General features: G+C 35.8%; 1 protein-coding gene and 1 long non-coding RNA gene across 14 annotated transcripts in view; one reads left to right on the forward strand and one right to left on the reverse strand.

Moving 5' to 3' along the window:
- The window catches only part of UTRN (utrophin), a 496,228-nt gene that overhangs the window by 43,247 nt on the left and 435,395 nt on the right, over positions 1–17,586 (reverse strand). For all 13 annotated transcript variants that reach the window (XM_082474349.1, XM_082474346.1, XM_082474342.1 and 10 more), the window contains 3 exons: positions 14,882–15,039; positions 12,929–13,095; positions 11,601–11,712 (listed from right to left, as the gene is read on the reverse strand). In XM_082474349.1, the coding sequence (XP_082330475.1) occupies positions 11,601–11,712; positions 12,929–13,095; positions 14,882–15,039 (437 nt within the window). The remainder of the gene's footprint in view (positions 1–11,600; positions 11,713–12,928; positions 13,096–14,881; positions 15,040–17,586) is intronic.
- Positions 11,720–12,405, forward strand: LOC309667011. The gene is made up of 2 exons (XR_014267473.1): positions 11,720–12,032; positions 12,069–12,405. It is a non-coding gene; the product is annotated as an uncharacterized lncRNA (long non-coding RNA).

Consider the following 17,586-nt stretch of genomic DNA (forward strand, 5'->3'; position numbering starts at 1 on the left):
AAATTCAGACACACTGAATTCTATAGGTAGGATGAAATTAGTAAGATAAGCTCAGAGTGTTTCCAGTTCTAATGGAAAAATATGAAACTAAAATATTAGCATTAACAGAATCATCAAAGGGTCAAGAATAAGTAATGAGTCATCCAAAGTAAAATGGATTTTGCTCAAATGTCACCTTAAAAGCTAACAACAGGGCTTCCCTGGTGGCACAGTGGTTAAGAATCCGCCTGCCAATGCTGGGGACACGGGTTCGAGCCCTGGTCCAGGAAGATCCCACATGCCACGGAGCAACTAAGCCCGTGTGCCACAACTACTGAGCCTGCACTCTAGAGCCCGTGAGCCACAACTACTGAGCCTGTGTGCCACAACTACTGAAGCCCGCGTGCCTAGAGCCCGTGCTCCACAACAAGAGAAGCCACCTCAATGAGAAGCCTGCGCACCGCAACAAAGAGTAGCCCCCACTCGCCAAAACCAGAGAAAAAAGACCCCAAGCAGCATCGAAGACCCAATGCAGCCAAAAATAATAAAATAAAATAAAATAAAATAATTTTAAAAAAAGCTAACAACAATCTAAATGCACTCAACTTACTGGGAAAATAATGTACAGTGGGCAAGAACCGAAAACCCACCTTCGGATGCTGAGATCAGAGAAAGAGCAATGAGGCTGTGCTTTCAGCATACTGGCAAACATCCCAAGTCTCATCTGAAGAAGTAAGACTGCCAGAAACAAACTACACTAACTCAATGGAGAGCTTTCCAAAGAATGAATCAGCATTTTCTATATTTGATGTTTATAGTCTTATTAACACATTGATGCTGGCAGGGGTGGAGAGGGGTGGACAAAACAACTATTTCTAGTTTTTTCCTTTGTTCTTTTTGTTTTTGTTTGTTTCTTGCCAACCATATACAGTTGTAAAGAAAAGATGTTATTTCACTTTTAACTTTAAAAAGAAAACTTTTTCTATTTTTTCAGTAGAAAACTGATTTTTCTACATTTTCTAAAAATACTGAAAATATGAAATCTTGGGGTTTTTCTATTTTATTTCTTTTTTTATACAGCAGGTTCTTATTAGTTATCTATTTTATACATATTAGTGTATATATACCAATCCCAATCTCCCAATTCATCCTACCACCACCCCCCACTGGCTTTCCCCCGTTGGTGTCCATACGTTTGTTCTCTACAACTGTGTCTCTATTTCTGCCTTGCAAACCGGTTCATCTGTACCATTTTTCTAAATTCCAGATACATGCGTTAATGTATGACATTTGTTTTTCTCTTTCTGGCTTACTTCACTCTGTATGACAGTCTCTAGGTCCATCCACGCCTCTGCAAATGACCCAATTTCGTTCCTTTTTATGGCTGAGTAATATTCCATTGTGTATATGTATATATATACATATATATATACACATATATATACACACACCCCACACCTTCTTTATCTATTTGTCTCTCACTGGGCATTTAGGTTGCTTCCATGACCTGGCTATTGTAAATAGTGCTTCAATGAACACTGGGGTGCATGTGTCTTTGAATTACGGTTTTCTCAGGGTATATGCCCAATAGTGGGATTGCTGGGTCATGCGGTAATTCTAATTTTAGTTTTTTAAGGAACCTCCATACTGTTCTCCATAGTGGCTGTATCAATATACATTCCCACCAACAGTGCAAGAGGGTTCCCTTTTCTCCACACCCTCTCCAGGATTTGTTGTTTGTAGATTTTCTGATGATGCCCATTCTAACCTGTGTGAGGTGATACCTCATTGTAGTTTTGATTTGCATTTCTCTAATAATTAGTGGTGTTGAGCAGCTTTTCAGGTGCCTCTTGGCCATCTGTAAGTCTTCTTTGCAGAAATGTCTGTTTAGGTCTTCTGTCCATTTTTTGATTGGGTTGTTTGTTTTTCAAATATTGAGCTGCATGAGTTGTTTATATATTTTGGAGATTAATCCTTTGTCCGTTGATTCATTTGCAAATATTTTCTCCCATTCTGAGGGTTGTCTTTTCATCTTGTTTATAGTTTCCTCTGCTGTGCAAAAGCTTTTAAGTTTCATTAGGTCCCATTTGTTTATTTTTGTTTTTATTTCCATTACTCTAGGAGGTGGCTCAGAAAAGATCTTGCTGTGATTTATGTCATAGAGTGTTCTGCCTATGTTTTCCTCTAAGAGTTTTATAGTGTCTGGCCTTACATTTAGGTCTTTAATGCATTTTGAGTTTACTTTTGTGTATGGTGTTAGGGAGTGTTCTAATTTCATTCTTTTACATGTAGCTCCCCAGTTTTCCCAGCACAACTTACTGAAGAGACTGTCTTTTCTCCATATATCCTCTCCTCCTTTGTCATAGATTAGTTGACCACAGGTGCGTGGGTTTATCTCTGGGCTTTCTATCCTGTTCCATTGACGTATATTTCTGTGTTTGTGCCAGTACCATAGTGTCTTGATTACTGTAGCTTTGTAGTATAGTCTGAAGTCAGGGAGTTTGATTCCTCCAGCTCCGTTTTTTTCCTTCAAGATTGCTTTGGCTATTCGGGGTCTTTTGTTTCTCTGTACAAATTTTAAGATTTTTTGTTCTAGTTCTGTAAAAAATGCCTTTGGTAATTTGATAGGGATTGCATTGAATCTGTAGATTGCTTTGGGTAGTATAGCCATTTTCACAATATTGATTGTTCCAATCCAAAAGCATGGTATATCTCCCCATCTGTTTGTGTCGTCTTTGATTTCTTTCATCCGTGTCTTATAGTTTTCTGGTCTTTTACCTCCTTAGGTAGGTTTATTCCTAGGTATTTTATTCTTTCTGTTGCAATGGTGAATGGGATTGTTTCCTTAATTTCTCCTTCTGATCTTTCGTTGTTAGTGTATAGGAATGCAAGAGATTTCCGTGCATTAATTCTGTATCCTGCAACTTTACCAAATTCATTGATTAGCTCTAGTAGTTTTCTGGTGGCATCTTTAGGATTATCTATGTATAGTATCATGTCATCCACAAACAGTGAGTTTTACTTCTTCTTTTCCAATCTGTATTCCTTTTATCTCTTTTTCTTCTCTTGTTGCCGTGGCTAGGACTTCCAAAACTATGTTGAATAATAGTGGTGAGAGTGGACACCCTTGTTTTGTTCCTGATCTTAGAGGAAATGCTTTCAGTTTTTCACCACTGAGAATGTTGTTTGCTGTGGTTTGTCGTATATGGCCTTTATTATGTTGAGGTAGGTTCCCTCTATGCCCACTTTCTGGAGAGTTTTTATCATAAGTCGGTGCTGAATTCTGTCAAAAGCTTTTTCTGCATCTATTGAGATGATCATATGGTTTTTACTCTTTAATTTGTTAATATGGTGTATCACATTGATTGACGTGTATATATTGAAGAATCCTTGCATCCCAGGGATAAATCCCACTTGATCATGGTGTATGATCCTTTTAATGTGTTGTTGGATTCTGTTTGCTAGTATTTTATTGAGGATTTTTGCATCTATATTCATCAGTGATATTGGTCTGTAATTTTCCTTTTTGTAGTATCTTTGGTTTTGTATCAGGGTGATTGTGGCCTCGTAGAATGAGTTTGGGAGTGTTCCTTCCTCTATAATTTTTTGGAAGAGTTTGAGAAGGAGGGGTGTTAGCTCTTCTCTAAATGTTTGATAGAATTCAACTGTGAAGCCATCTGGTCCTGGACTTTTGTTTGTCGGAAGATATTTAATCAGTTTCAATTTCATTACTTGTGATTGGTCTGTTCATATTTTCTATTTCTTCCTGGTTTAGTCTTCGAAGGTTACAACTTTCTAAGAATTCGTCCATTTCTTCCAGGTTGTCCATTTTTTGGGCATAGAGTTGCTTGTAGTAGTCTCTTATGATGCTTTGTATTTCTGTGGTATCCATTGTAACTTCTCCTTTTTCATTTCTAATTTTAGTTTTATTGCTCTTTGCTATTGTTTTCTTTGTTTCTGTTTCATTTATTTCTGCTCTGATCTTCATGATTTCTTTCCTTCTACTATGGGTTTTGTTTATTCTTCTTTCTCTAGTTCCTTTAGGTGTAAGGTTAGATTGTTTATTTGAGATTTTTTTTGTTTCTTGAGGGAGGATTGTATTGCTATAAACCTCCCTCCTAAAACTGTTTTTGCTGCATCCCATAGGTTTTGCATTATTGTTTCTGTTGTCATTTGTCTGTAGGTATTTTCTGATTTCCTTTTTGATTTCTTCAGTGATTTCTTGGTTATTTAGTAACGTATTGTTTAGCCTCCATGTGTTTGTGGTTTTTACTTTTTTTTCCTTGTAATTGATTTCTAATCTCATAGTGTTGTGGTCAGAAAAGATGCTTGATATGATTTCAATTTTCTTAAATTTACTGAGGCTTGATTTGTGACCCAAGATGTGATCTATCCTGGAGAGTGTTCCATGTGCACTTGAGAAGAAAGTGTAATCTCCTGTTTTTGGATGGAATGCCCTATAAATATCAATTAAGTCTATCTCGTCTATTGTGTCATTTAAAGCTTGTGTTTCCTTATTAATTTTCTGTCTGGATGATCTGTCCATTGGTGTAAGTGAGGTGCTGAAGTCTCCCACTATTATTGTGTTACTGTCGATTTTCTCTTTTATAGCTGTTAGCCACTGCCTTATGTATTGAGGTGCTCCTATGTTGGGTGTAATATGTTTATAATTGTTATATCTCCTTCTTGGATTGACCCCTTGATCATTATGTAGTGTCCTTCCTTGTCTCTTGTAACATTCTTTATTTTAAAGTCTATTTTATCTGATATGAGTATTGCTACTCCAGCTTTCTTTTGATTTCCATTTGCATGGAATATCTTTTTCCATCCCCTCACTTTCAGTCTGTATGTGTCCCTAGGTCTGAAGTGGTCTCTTGTAGACAGCATATATATGGGTCTTGTTTTTGTATCCATTCATCAAGCTTGTGTCTTTTGGTTGGAGCATTTAATCCATTCACGTTTAAGGTAATTATCGATATGTATGTTCCTATTACCATTTTCTTAATTGTTTTGGGTTTGTTTTCATAGGTCCTTTTCTTCTCTTGTGTTTCCCACTTAGAGAAGTTCCTTTAGCATTTGTTGTAGAGCTGGTTTGGTGGTGCTGAATTTTCTTATGTTTTGCTTGTCTGTAAAGGCTTTGGTTTCTCCATCAAATCTGAATGAGATCCTTGCCAGGTAGAGTAATCTTGGTTGTAGGTTCTTCCCTTTCATCACTTTAAGTATATCATGCCACTCCCTTCTGGCTTGTAGAGTTTCTGCTGAGAAATCAGCTGTTAATCTTATGGGAGTTCCATTGTAAGATATTTGTTGTTTTTCCCTTGTTGTTTTCAATAATTTTTCTTTGTCTTTAATTTTTGTCAATTTGATTACTATGTGTCTTGACGTGTTTCTCCTTGGATTTATCCTGTATGGGACTCTCTGCGCTTCCTGGACTTGGGTGGCTATTTCCTTTCCCATGTTAGGGAATTTTTCGACTATAATCTCTTCAAATATTTTCTTGGGTCCTTTCTCTCTCTCTTCTCCTTCTGGGACCCCTATAATGCGAATGTTGATGTATTTAATGTTCCAGAAGTTGAAATTTTGTTTTATATCCGTATATATTAACCAGTATTGACAAGAACATACTTGAACCTGATACTTTAAAAGTAACATGCACTTGTTTAAAAACTGCAAAAATGCAATACAAATCTGTTTTAAGTGTTGTTAACTTTTAATAAGCTGTTTCTGGTCCTCCTCTCTTCTCACCAAAATCTCAACAAAACTATCAGAACAAACTAGTCCTGTCCAAACTCAGTTCATAAGCAGAGAATTTTGCAATGATTCCATCCCCAACAATTTGAATGCTGGGAGTAGCTGATATTGCTGACCTTTCTAGCAACAAAATTTTACAAATATCTCATCCCTTCTACCTGAGCTAACATGACTCTCAAACCATCTTCCTATCTGGGCTACTGCTTCAGTTCCTGATAGCTATATTTACCAATGGGTAAGTATTCTCTCTATTGACTTTCCCCACTTCCCCACTTTTCCAACATGGATTGGGCCACTGCCCCTCAGCAGATGCATACAGCCTCTAATTACTTTTCTTTCCTGTTAGCCGTTAGCATGAGTCTGTATTCTACTTATGAACACATTCCCCTACATGTTGTTCATAACTGCAATTTCATATTGCAGTTATGAACGAGATGAGTACTGTTGCTCCCATGATAACACCATCTCCCCTACAATCCTCTCCATCATGGGCTGTAAAATCAAAGGCCAAGAATAAAGGAGGTTTACACTATTTCCCCCTTAGCCTCACCTTTAACATCTACTAAAACCGATATGCCTATCTGTTCCCCTTTGACAGCACTTGGCCAGACGCCGCTATCACTTCTGTCACTTCTAAAGACAAACTGATGATATTCTAAACACCATCTCATCTCCAAAACCTCCTATGTCCCACTTCTATCACATACTGGGGTCTGGCCACACATCAGGCTTCATCATAACTCAAAACATCTTTCAATCCCAAATCTTTAACTTGGAAAAAACTTTCATTAACTCAAACCTTCTGACTCTTACTCCTAACTCTTGCCCCCATCATCTTGATCTCTAGCCCCTCAACCCCGTTTGGTTTCTTCAACATGAGGATAGCCCAAATCAATCCCAGTACCATTAACACCTTTGAATCATGCAGCCCGTGGCCTTCAATTCTACCTACCATCTTTTAATTCCAAAGCCATTAAGCAATGATGGAGTCACGGACTGCAAATCCTTGCCAACCAACTTCAGCTGCACTCTTGTGGCAATGGAGCTGCCAATTTACTCACCTCTTGGTGACTCATGGTTGCCCCCAGTAGCATTTCCAAGTGGTTCCCCTTTTCATTCATATTTAACCCTATCCAGCTCTCTCTCACTGTCAGCAACTGCATGAACTCTTATAAGTCATATGTGAAATTCATCACCCTCGCTCTCTAATTTAAAGAACTATCTACTTTATGCCCTAACACATAAAAACGCTTCTAATTTGAATTAAATTTGGTTATTTACAACAGAGAATATAGACTTTTTAAAAAAAGATCCAATTACGGTAATTTTCACTGTGAAATTAAATGATCATAAACTCTTAATTCCAATAAAAAAGAAACTTAAAATTTGATATAAAATGTAACTATTTTTAGAATAAATGTTAATCCCAGAATTCAAACATACAGTGCACGGAAAACAAGAAAAAAATTTGAATATTATCTTGATCCATAAGCTTACTTATTCTTCAAAAAATATATATAGTCCTGTTGAATCTGTCCACATAAAGACCACTTTTTCTCCTTCATTATATTTTTTCTGTATCTCTAGTCCCCAGCAAAATGCCTGGTATATAACAGGTACTCAACAAATATAATATTCCAGCAAGCATACAGAAAATTCCCCAAATGGAGTTAAACCACTAAATCCATGCCACTAACTTTGAACAAATCACTTACCTTCTCTAAGACTTAGTCTTTTTTTAAAAAATAAGGATGAGTTAATTTCTTAGACTCTTTCCAGCTTTAATATTCTATAAATAGTATTTATAATGTCATATATGAGCACATTTAGCTTTTATGTACCAGAATTAACTAAGCATAGTAAGAAAAGTATGAGTCATCCTTGTCCCAAGGAATTAAAAAGATAGTTGAGGAGGCAAAAACACCAACACAGAAAACAATACAAGATAACACAGAATCAAATACTAATTGGTAAAGTAGGGGCTACTGTTAGAGGCCACAGAATGATGTGTTTTGGTGAGGGGAAGCTGGAAGAATTTGGGAAGATTTCACACACAAAGTAAGAGTCAAGCTGTTTTTGTGCAAAAGTGGGATTTGAATGAATGGAGAGACAATGGTAACAAGCATTAAATATAGTCTATGTCATGCTGTCTGTTTTAGATGAACTCTTTTTGGGCCTAATGAAAGAATTTTAAATGTACAAATTTGGATTATAGAGTGGTAAGGGGAAAATAAGAGTTTTTAAAAAATCATTTCCTAGCAAAAGAAAAATTCTACTTCATGTCTGTAGATAAATGTTTTATTATCAATTTCATAAAATACTTTCATAAATTATGATAGCTAATTCATACACCATTAGTCTTTCTACATCTAAAGACAAACACCATCATATATAATAAGCTGATATGTTTCAAGAAATATTTCTTGAGCTTTGAGGGTTTAAAATAAGACTTCTAAACTTCAGAAAGTTTTTAACGATAGAAACATTCAGAATCAGCTGGAAAACAAAATTGAACAGGAAAGAAATCAAGTCAGTAATATGACTAGAGCATTTTCCTAACCACAAACGGAGATGCACTATGAGAAATGCCAACATCAGGATTTATACAGAAAGGTCTAATCCATTTAACACTTAAGCAGTGCTTACTATGACTGCCTTGAAAAATTCATATTTGAGTTCATTTTATAAGGCAGACACCAGATGAGTTTAGGGAACGTTGAGTAAAAGATGAAGGCACCATAAATAAAGCTCACTTAAGAAAGTAATTTTGGAAAGCAGTAAAATCAAGTAATTCATTACAATTTGAATTTAACAGTATGCCTTTCAAAGATTCAATTTATACATATTTCTAGTCATTTTATCAAAAGTTCTGGGATCAAATGCAGAAAATAACCTGTCCTAAGAGATGATTTATGAGTAGGCAGGCTGCTGATTAAGATCACTACACAGGGCTGTCCTGGTGGTGCAGTGGTTAAGAATCCGCCTGCTAATGCAGGGGACTCGGGTTCGAGCCCTGGTCAGGGAAGATCCCACATGCCACAGAGCAACTAAACCTGTGCGCCACAACTACTGAGCCTGCACTCTAGAGCCCAAGAGCCACGACTACTGAAGCCCGCGCGCCTAGAGCCCGCGCTCCGCAACAAGAGAAGCCACCGCGATGAGAAGCCCGCGCACTGCAACGAAGAGTAGCCCCCGCTCACTGCAACTAGAGAAAGCCCGTGTGCAGCAATGAAGACCCAACGCAGCCAAAATTAAAATAAAAATAAATTAATTAATTAAAGAAAAAAAAAAAGATCACTACACAACCCCCAGAAAGGGGCAAAAAACCTCCCAAAGTACATCTGCAAAAAGGAAGCCATCCTGTACAATGCAGGGTAAGCTGTAATCTTAGATATGATAATGGTGACTTTGCAAAGACTAGGTAACAAGAAGAGCTTTGGGTAACTTACAGATTTTATTTTAAAATGATAGCTGGGGAGTGAAATTCATCAGCATATCAGTGATTCTCAAGCTCACCCCCACTGACCATAGATTGATGTTGAAGAGATGTAGATTTCAAATTGTGTGGGTACTTTGCAAGATCATTTTCAATTATTGTATTTAAGACCAAGGAAAATAGTAATTTTATACACCTTTACTGACATTATACATCTTTAAATATGTAGTCATTTTTTTATACATCTTTAATGTATACTTACCTTATGATTTTTCCCATTTTGACATTAGTTCTTTATCATCAGTTTCCTAAATTTCTAGCTCTGATCATGCAAATTTCAATACTATATTTCTCCCCAATTCAAATACCTTACAGTGACCAGCAGGGTCTGCACAGCTTGATATCTGCAATTCTCTTTCATTCCATCTCTTACCAATCTCATTCTCCCTTTTGTGAAGGGAGAAATCCACTCTTTGTGAAATCCACTCTAGTTTCTTTCTGTTCCCTAGTCATTCTCACCTCTTCCCCACCCCCAGCTCTGTGGTTGTGTGACCTGTGCAGCTGCACAGGGTCCCACACTCAGAGGTTTCCTGAGCTTGGCTTAATGCTCTGTTGTTGCCATCTTGAAAGTCACAATAAATTTTTAGCAAGGGGGCCCACAAGTTCATTTTGCTCTGGCTTTTCAAATAGCCAGTGCTACCCACCACACCCCCCTTGGGGAATAATAAGCTCCACTTTCTTCTGTGCCCTAATCATGCCAACCTCTTCCTCACCTCCAGACCACCGTGCTGGATCCTCTTTCTGAAATACTCTTCTATACCAGTTCTTTACACAGCTGATTCTTTCTCATCCTTCAAGCTCAACTAAAATGTTAATTTCTCTGAAAGACCTTTCCTGATTTCTTTATCTAAAGTGCTTCCCCTAATATTCTACCTTACTATCCATTTATTTCTTTAGAGGCACTTACTACAATCTGTAATGATCTCGTTTATTTGTTTCCTTGTTCTCTGTCATACATCTCCTCCTCTTAAACAGAATAGCAGGAGAGTCAGTAATCTTGTCTATCTTAGTAGTACATTGATGAATTATCAGAGCCCAAAACAGCATCCGACACATGGTAAGTCCTCAATATTTTTGTTGAGTGAATGAATATGTTAATCATAGTAATAAATGGTGCTTCACAAATTTTCTTGGGATATTTTTTCCTAGTTAAAGTTATTATGCGCTATGAGTATTTCATCTATTATAATTCAGCAACATTCTAGAGATTTTTTTCTCCACATATACGGTACCTATTTATTTGAGATAAGATACCTAAGAATGTGAGTGAGATTTATATGTGTATATTTTGTAAGTATTGCTGCCTTTCCGCCAATTTATGACCCAAAAAGCAACTCAATTCCCTAAACCAAAGAAAAGGTACAGCTCTATGAATAAATTTTGGTTCACTATTTGGAAAGAAGCTAAAAAATAGCGATCAACAGAAAATGAAGATAACTTCAGAAAAAAATATTTTAGATCAAAGGAACAACAGGAATCAATATCCAATACTAGTGAGGCATTAACAAAGTGTGATAGTAATGTAAAGTGGTATAAACCTCTTTTGGAAAATAACTTGACATGAGGTATTTTGGCCATTGACCCAGATCATCTACTTCTAAGTGCTTTGACCCAGATCATTTCCATCTATGGAAATGTAATTTATGTAATATATGGAAAGAGCTATTTTCACAATAATATTTATGAGTGTTGCTTATAAAATCAGAAAATTGAAAATAAACTAAATGTCCAAATTTAACAGAATGGTTAGATAAATTATAGTAATTCACTCAATTAAACATTCTATAACACAGAAAGATTATATTGCAGGACAACATGGGGGAATACTTACTATACAACATGTTCAGTGAAAAAAGCAGTATTAAAATTATAGAAATATGAAAATAAAATCTTAAAATCACTGATATGGAAGAATATTGCTAGGTAGTATATTCAGGAGCTAGATTTATGAATTTTTTACTTTCTCCAATTTTCTACATTTTTGTTAATGTAAATACAATAAACATATTTTAAGTATGTCTAAAGAAACAATTTCTCATCACATAGTATTATTTTCAATGTAGGTCAGTGTGAGCTCTTAAAAGAGTTTGCTACCAAGAATGCGAAGTTTAATATTAAAACACAGATGTAAATAAAATTTAATAAATTAATTTTTCTGAAAAAAGTATAACTGTTCTGTGCTAATAAATTCAACATAATATATTTGCTTAAAAGAAAACAAAACAACAAAAAATATATGGTTAAGTGATCTTGAAAGGGATTTTTTTCCAAATAAAGTTAGGTATAAATAAACTGAATACTTTTAGACACTAGCTAATTCAAAAGCAGTATGTTAAAGCAAAACCAAATAAACAAACACTGGCTCAGTACTCACAGGTATACAGTATTCCACCATTGGGTAATGTAATTTGTGACCTTTTGCTGTTCGACCCGAAAAAAAGCAACTCTGGCAGACATCATAGTTAAAATGCTTTAGGCTTCTATACCTAGAGAGAAGAAAGGAAAATTCATTGGCTTGAAAGCCTATTATATAGTCCAAAACACTCACTTGTGGTAAGGAATTTCATTCGTCCAAATCACCATGAAAATAAAAGTTATATTGGCTACAAATGTGGAATTTGCTTATTTAGTATTTTAGCTCCAAATTAGAACAAAGAGAATCTTAAATTTCACAAAGGAAATTAAGGAAACCATCTCCCAAGTGAGAAAAAAAGCTAATTTTTGTAGTTGAAGTCTCTAAAACATGTTTTCATCTGTTTCAACATAATGAGAAGACAAATATCCACGTTAGAAGATTTTCTGTAATGTTTGAATGTGAATGCAAAATGAAAGAAGAAAAAAGAGTTATGTTTATTAGCTTGACACATCAAAATTTAAATTATCACTTATAAATAAAAAATGAGTTTCAGGGCTTCCCTGGTGGCGCAGTGGTTGAGAATCTGCCTGCCAATGCAGGAAACACGGGTTTGAGCCCTGGTCTGGGAAGATCCCACATGCCGCGGAGCAAATGGCCCCGTGAGCCACAATTACTGAGCCTGCGCGTCTGGAGCCTGTGCTCCGCAACAAGAGAGGCCGCGATAGTGAGAGGCCCGCGCATCGCGATGAAGAGTGGCCCCCGCTTGCCACAACTAGAGAAAGCCCTCACACAGAAACGAAGACCCAACACAGCCATAAATTAATTAATTAATTAATTAATTTAAAAAAAAAAATGAGTTTCAAAATTCCCTGACAAAGGCTTCTTGTGTGAAAGTCGGGTTAATGTACTTCATGCCAAACTTGGCCGAAGTAACATGAAGTCATTTGATTACTTCTCAGTTAGTATTTAAATGCTAAACTCCTGCTTACCAAGTTTGACCCCAAAGTCTTAGAAAATCACCAATTTCCATCAGGGTCATATATGTATAATGAGTCATGCAATTATTATGCATGAACACTTCTGTAACCTATGTAAATAGAAACTCAGAAAGATCTCTGGTTCTGGAGCAAAACAGTATAAATAACAATAATAAAATAAGCTTCACGTATTGGCTATTTGAGGGAATGCCATTTTCAGATGGACTGAATGTGCTAAAAGCATCCCATTTCTTCAGGAGGCAAACCCCCAAATGAGAATAAGTGGGAAGGAATGATGGACATACACTGAAACTATACAAACAGAACAGAAAATAGCCTCCTACCACCACTGGTAGAAAATCAGCCTACCTGAAGCCAACAATTGGACATTCTTTACAGATGTTGCATTTGGCCTGATGCTTTGCAGTCTCAGCTGCTGCCACTCGATGTAGAACCGGCAGCCAAACCATGGACTGTGGTTCCAGACGCATCCAGTCTACAAACTCTTTCACACTTATCTCTGGCTTGTTGTTATTCTGGTGAAGAAACAAAAATGTTAAAAGTGAAGAAAATGCCTTCATTTAAATTGCAGCAGGTGTTGTTGCTTCAAAACCTTCTGAAAATCTGTATAAAAGTAAAAAGAGAGTTTATATAACTCTTTCTAGGTCAGTTAAATCACTAAATATTTAAGGTTCTTCAAGGAAAAAAAAATTCTAAAATTTAAAAAGAGAAAAAGAAGAAATTGTCATATACGAAGAAGAAAAAAATCGCAATACCTTAATAGACTTAGATTTAAAAAACAAAATCAAAACCCACACAATTCTAGGTACTCTTCACATAGATATTTTAAAACTATAAAACTCATTCATCTAAAACAGTAAACATTTGAGAAAGTAAAGACTCACTGATAACTTCCTAAACTTGAAGGCCATTATAAATGCCAATAAAAACTGTTATCTCTTTGTCCTGCTCCAGTCCTGTTACATCATACCAGGAGCACATTACGATGAATATATTTTGCAGGATTTCCAAATGTATCAATGATAAATTGTATAAAATGTCTTGGTCTCTCTTTAAATCTTAATACTAAGTAATTTTCACTTGTGCAAAGTTAAATTCATACCAATGTCCTTCTCCTGCTGTTGTCAAGGTCATTCTATGAACCAGAACATATGAGAATCATATTTAGAATTTTCACTTGGTACTTTTTGTATCTCTAAAACAAGAAAAAGGGCCATTATAAAATGTAATAAACCATAACATCAGTTCTTCTTAAAGAGATGGTGTGAGCATTTTTTTTCCTCAGCAATGATAAATCACTAGACATGCCTTGGCAAAATATCTGTAGGCTTGTACTTTATGCATACTTATAACATCGGTAGAAGCATTTCTAAAATGCTTTTCTACACAGTAAGCATCAAAAAAGAAACTAACGTGCTTTTCCAGTTTAATGTCAGTAACTTAGATCAGTATAAAACTTGTGTACATCATTCTCCTTTTGTACATATGTTCTCAAAGAAAAGAGTGCAATTTCAATAACGTTTTTAACTTACATTTTTAAAAAATCTTGCCTACAAGGAGGTCAGGGCATTTTTATTCATTTATTTAGCAAACATCTATTAAGTAGCTATGATGTTCAAGGCACTGTACATAGGGATACAATAGTAAAAAGATAGAAACAGTCCTTGTTCATGGAGCTTAGGTTTATATAAAAGAAAAAAAACCACTAAACAAGTAATTATATAATTCAGTATGTTTTTATTATCAATTTTAATGAGCATGATAAGAAGGCAGAGGAGATTCAGGTGAATATAGTAGGGACACATAACCTCATCTGAAGGAGTCAGAGAAGGATTTTCAGAGGCTGTGAGATTTAAGGGAAGATCTAAAGAACGAATAAGGATTAGCAATGTCAAGGGAGTTTGTGGGTGGAGGGTAAGGAAGACCATTCTAAACAGAGGGCACATGTCCAAAGGCACTAGGGCCGGAATGAAGGAACTAAAACAGCACGGCTGGAAAGCTCAAGGGGACCAGTGGTACAAGATGAGGCTGGGGCAAAAGCAGGGCCAAATCATAGCAATCTAATGGCACTTTAACGTTAAAGATTTGAGGTTTTAACCCTTGAGGAACCGTAAGTCTCCTTGAGGGGGTTGCTGTTGCTTGAATCAGATGTGCCTTAGGAAATAAAATCAACTTACTGGGATGGTACCAGCGTCTTCTGCCACCTGGTTCCAGCCCAAGTCCCCTGTTCCATTTCTCAGAATATCCTCAATACCATTCCCCACACATTCTATACACCAGTGATCCTTCAGGAACGTTTACCTGTTGGAAGCAGCTGCGAACACTGGGTTCAATATTACTACCCCCAAAAGCTGCTACTTCCCCCAGTTGCCGAGGGATCTGGATGGCATCGTGAAGTAACAGGCCAAGCTGTCTCTGGTCACACATTTCCGTGGGCCCAGCCACTTCCTTAAAGAGATCTACAAGGAGGAGAGGCAAGAGGTTAACCTCCATCTGCCTATTCTGGAATTTTAAGTAAAATATACCTTTGGTTATGTGGAATGAATGACGTAGATTAAAAAAAAACTTATGGGGACACGAATTACATTAGTTGTCGCCTGAATTCTGACAACCTTAACATTCTGCATATTTGTAATCAGGAACTGGTTAACTACATGTTTCCTAAAACGATCTACTGCAGTATGTAAATACATATAAACAGACCAATAAATACAAATTTTCTTTTTAAATGGTCCAGCGTATGCATGTGGGTTCGTTCAGTGGTCTCAATAAGGTTTCCCTTCTTATTGAAAAAGACAGACAGCTTTCTTTATGACTTGTTAAAGGAATGAATGTATCTTAAGTAGCAAATTTGAAAAGATTTGTTTATCAACTTTTTGTATTCACTCCTAAATTCAATATTCATTAAACATATATATTTTAATTTCTTTTAAAGATTTCTATACTCAAATCTATTTTGCATAAGAAACATTAAACAGTATAAGGAGGTGTCTTTTATTTTTAGGGGTTATTTTTTTAGGCCCAATCAGTGTCTCGTTCCTTATTAGTGATAAAAATTATTTTTGTTTTACATCATTTCATGTCATAAAATACATTAATTCAAATGTAAAGGACTTAATGAAAACTTATGCATATTTTCACACAGTTCTTAGGCTTTTCTACTCATTAAAAAAAAGATGTTTTAAAATTTTTTTGATTCAGTAAAATAAAAACTCTTTTCTTCCTTCTAGAATTGGCTTATCTTCTTTTCATCACTTGCAGTATTTTAAAGATGAAAATTATTACCATATTTCCAGCAACAAAGCTAATATATTCAAATAAGTTACTTTTGGAGTAGGGAGAAATTTCATGTTAAAACAATCCACTTCATTATAGAAACTAATACTTTTTGGAAAGAAATTTCCAAGTTCTAAAAATTCAAAATCACACAAATTCTAAATGGTTTTCATGTGAAGTTTTCCAAGAAAAAAAGAACGCCGAGTAAATATTTATTGGATCCTAAAAACCAATTTCAAACAATACCTGATAAATGAATATCAGATCAAAAGGTATCATTCCTTTTTTTTTAAGGAAATAAGGCTAGATCTAACACTGTCAACAGTAAATTTTCAAACAACTAAACCAAGCTCAGTGATACTGACACAGTAATTATAATGAAGTATGACTTTAATTATAAGCACACATAGGGAAAGCAAATTCAACAAAAATACATTTAATTTTTATTATCATTTGTTCTCTTAGATTTGGTTAGAGTTCTACTTGCTTCTTTTCATTTGTCAAAAATAAGACTATCATAGCCAGAAAGTATTTATCCAGGATTCTTATTATGATTCTCATTGTAAACCCGTTCCTGAGAAGAGGCCTCCTAAGTCAATACAAAGTTGATGCATATGAATGATAATAATCTGTAGAGAGAAGTGCACATGTTCAGCAACATCAATCATGCCCAGCTTTCCTCTTTTGAGGAAGATAGCTATACTACTATGCCACTATTTAGGTAAAACTACACACAAAACATAAGGGAAAAGACTCCTTAACATTCTGACATATTTCTGAATTCTTATGAAAGTTCACATGTTGATGTTACAGTCAGATACGAAAAGGAGTATCAGGATGTGGGGATGGATCAGAGGAATGTTCCAATCTAAAACCCAAGTCCCAATAAGTAATCACAGAAGAGATGCAAAAGGCCATTCAAAAGGATCTTTGTAAATGTGTTGTTGATGGGGCAAGGAAGCCACTGAGTTACAAGCAGGAAGGCCAGAGCGTTGTTAGAACCTAATCAAGGGACATTCTCAAAAAGGCACAAAGAGAAAAGAAGGTGTCACCAGGGTAAAGACACTGACGTAAGCCATTGCAAAATCAGCGTTCAGATGGATACCAATTGACCCAGAATAGCACCTCTGCCATGGAGTTTGGAGAGCGAAGTGTCTTGAATATTAATTCCAACAAAGAAAATAATAATGAGGAAGTGTTCTGATACCACTGGGGAAATCAAAACTGGAATCAGAGTTGCTAAGGACCTCAAGGTAAAAAACAAAACAAAATCCCAGAATATTTCCAGAGTCTCAATACTCTGAGGAAAGATTTAAAGATTTCAACCCAAAGATTTCTTATTTGATTAAGTTCTAAATGGCATACTTCATGGATTAAATTAAATATCAGAAATTTTCATTGCAGGGCTTCTGCTTCCTCTGCTATAATCTGAAAGTTCAATGTGGAATTATACAGAGTATTGTTTCCCGACATTTGTAGAAAGTGTGTCCACTGTAGTACGAGTGTATGAGTACATGTATGCTGAAATACCTCTTCATTTGAAAAATTATATGCTTCAGAAATACGTGTGAAGGTATGTGTGAAGATAAAAGACATTTTCTGTATACTGCATAGAATTTGGTTTTTGCTCTAAAACTATAGCCATCATGTTGTAACTCTTTCTTTTGGCCTCAGATTACTCCAATAATCAGCTTGAAAAATACAGGGAAGAGGAATCGTTGATCTAGAAA

This window comes from Balaenoptera physalus (assembly GCF_965194825.1).
Source record: "Balaenoptera physalus genome assembly, chromosome: 9".
Lineage (NCBI taxonomy): Eukaryota > Metazoa > Chordata > Mammalia > Artiodactyla > Balaenopteridae > Balaenoptera > Balaenoptera physalus.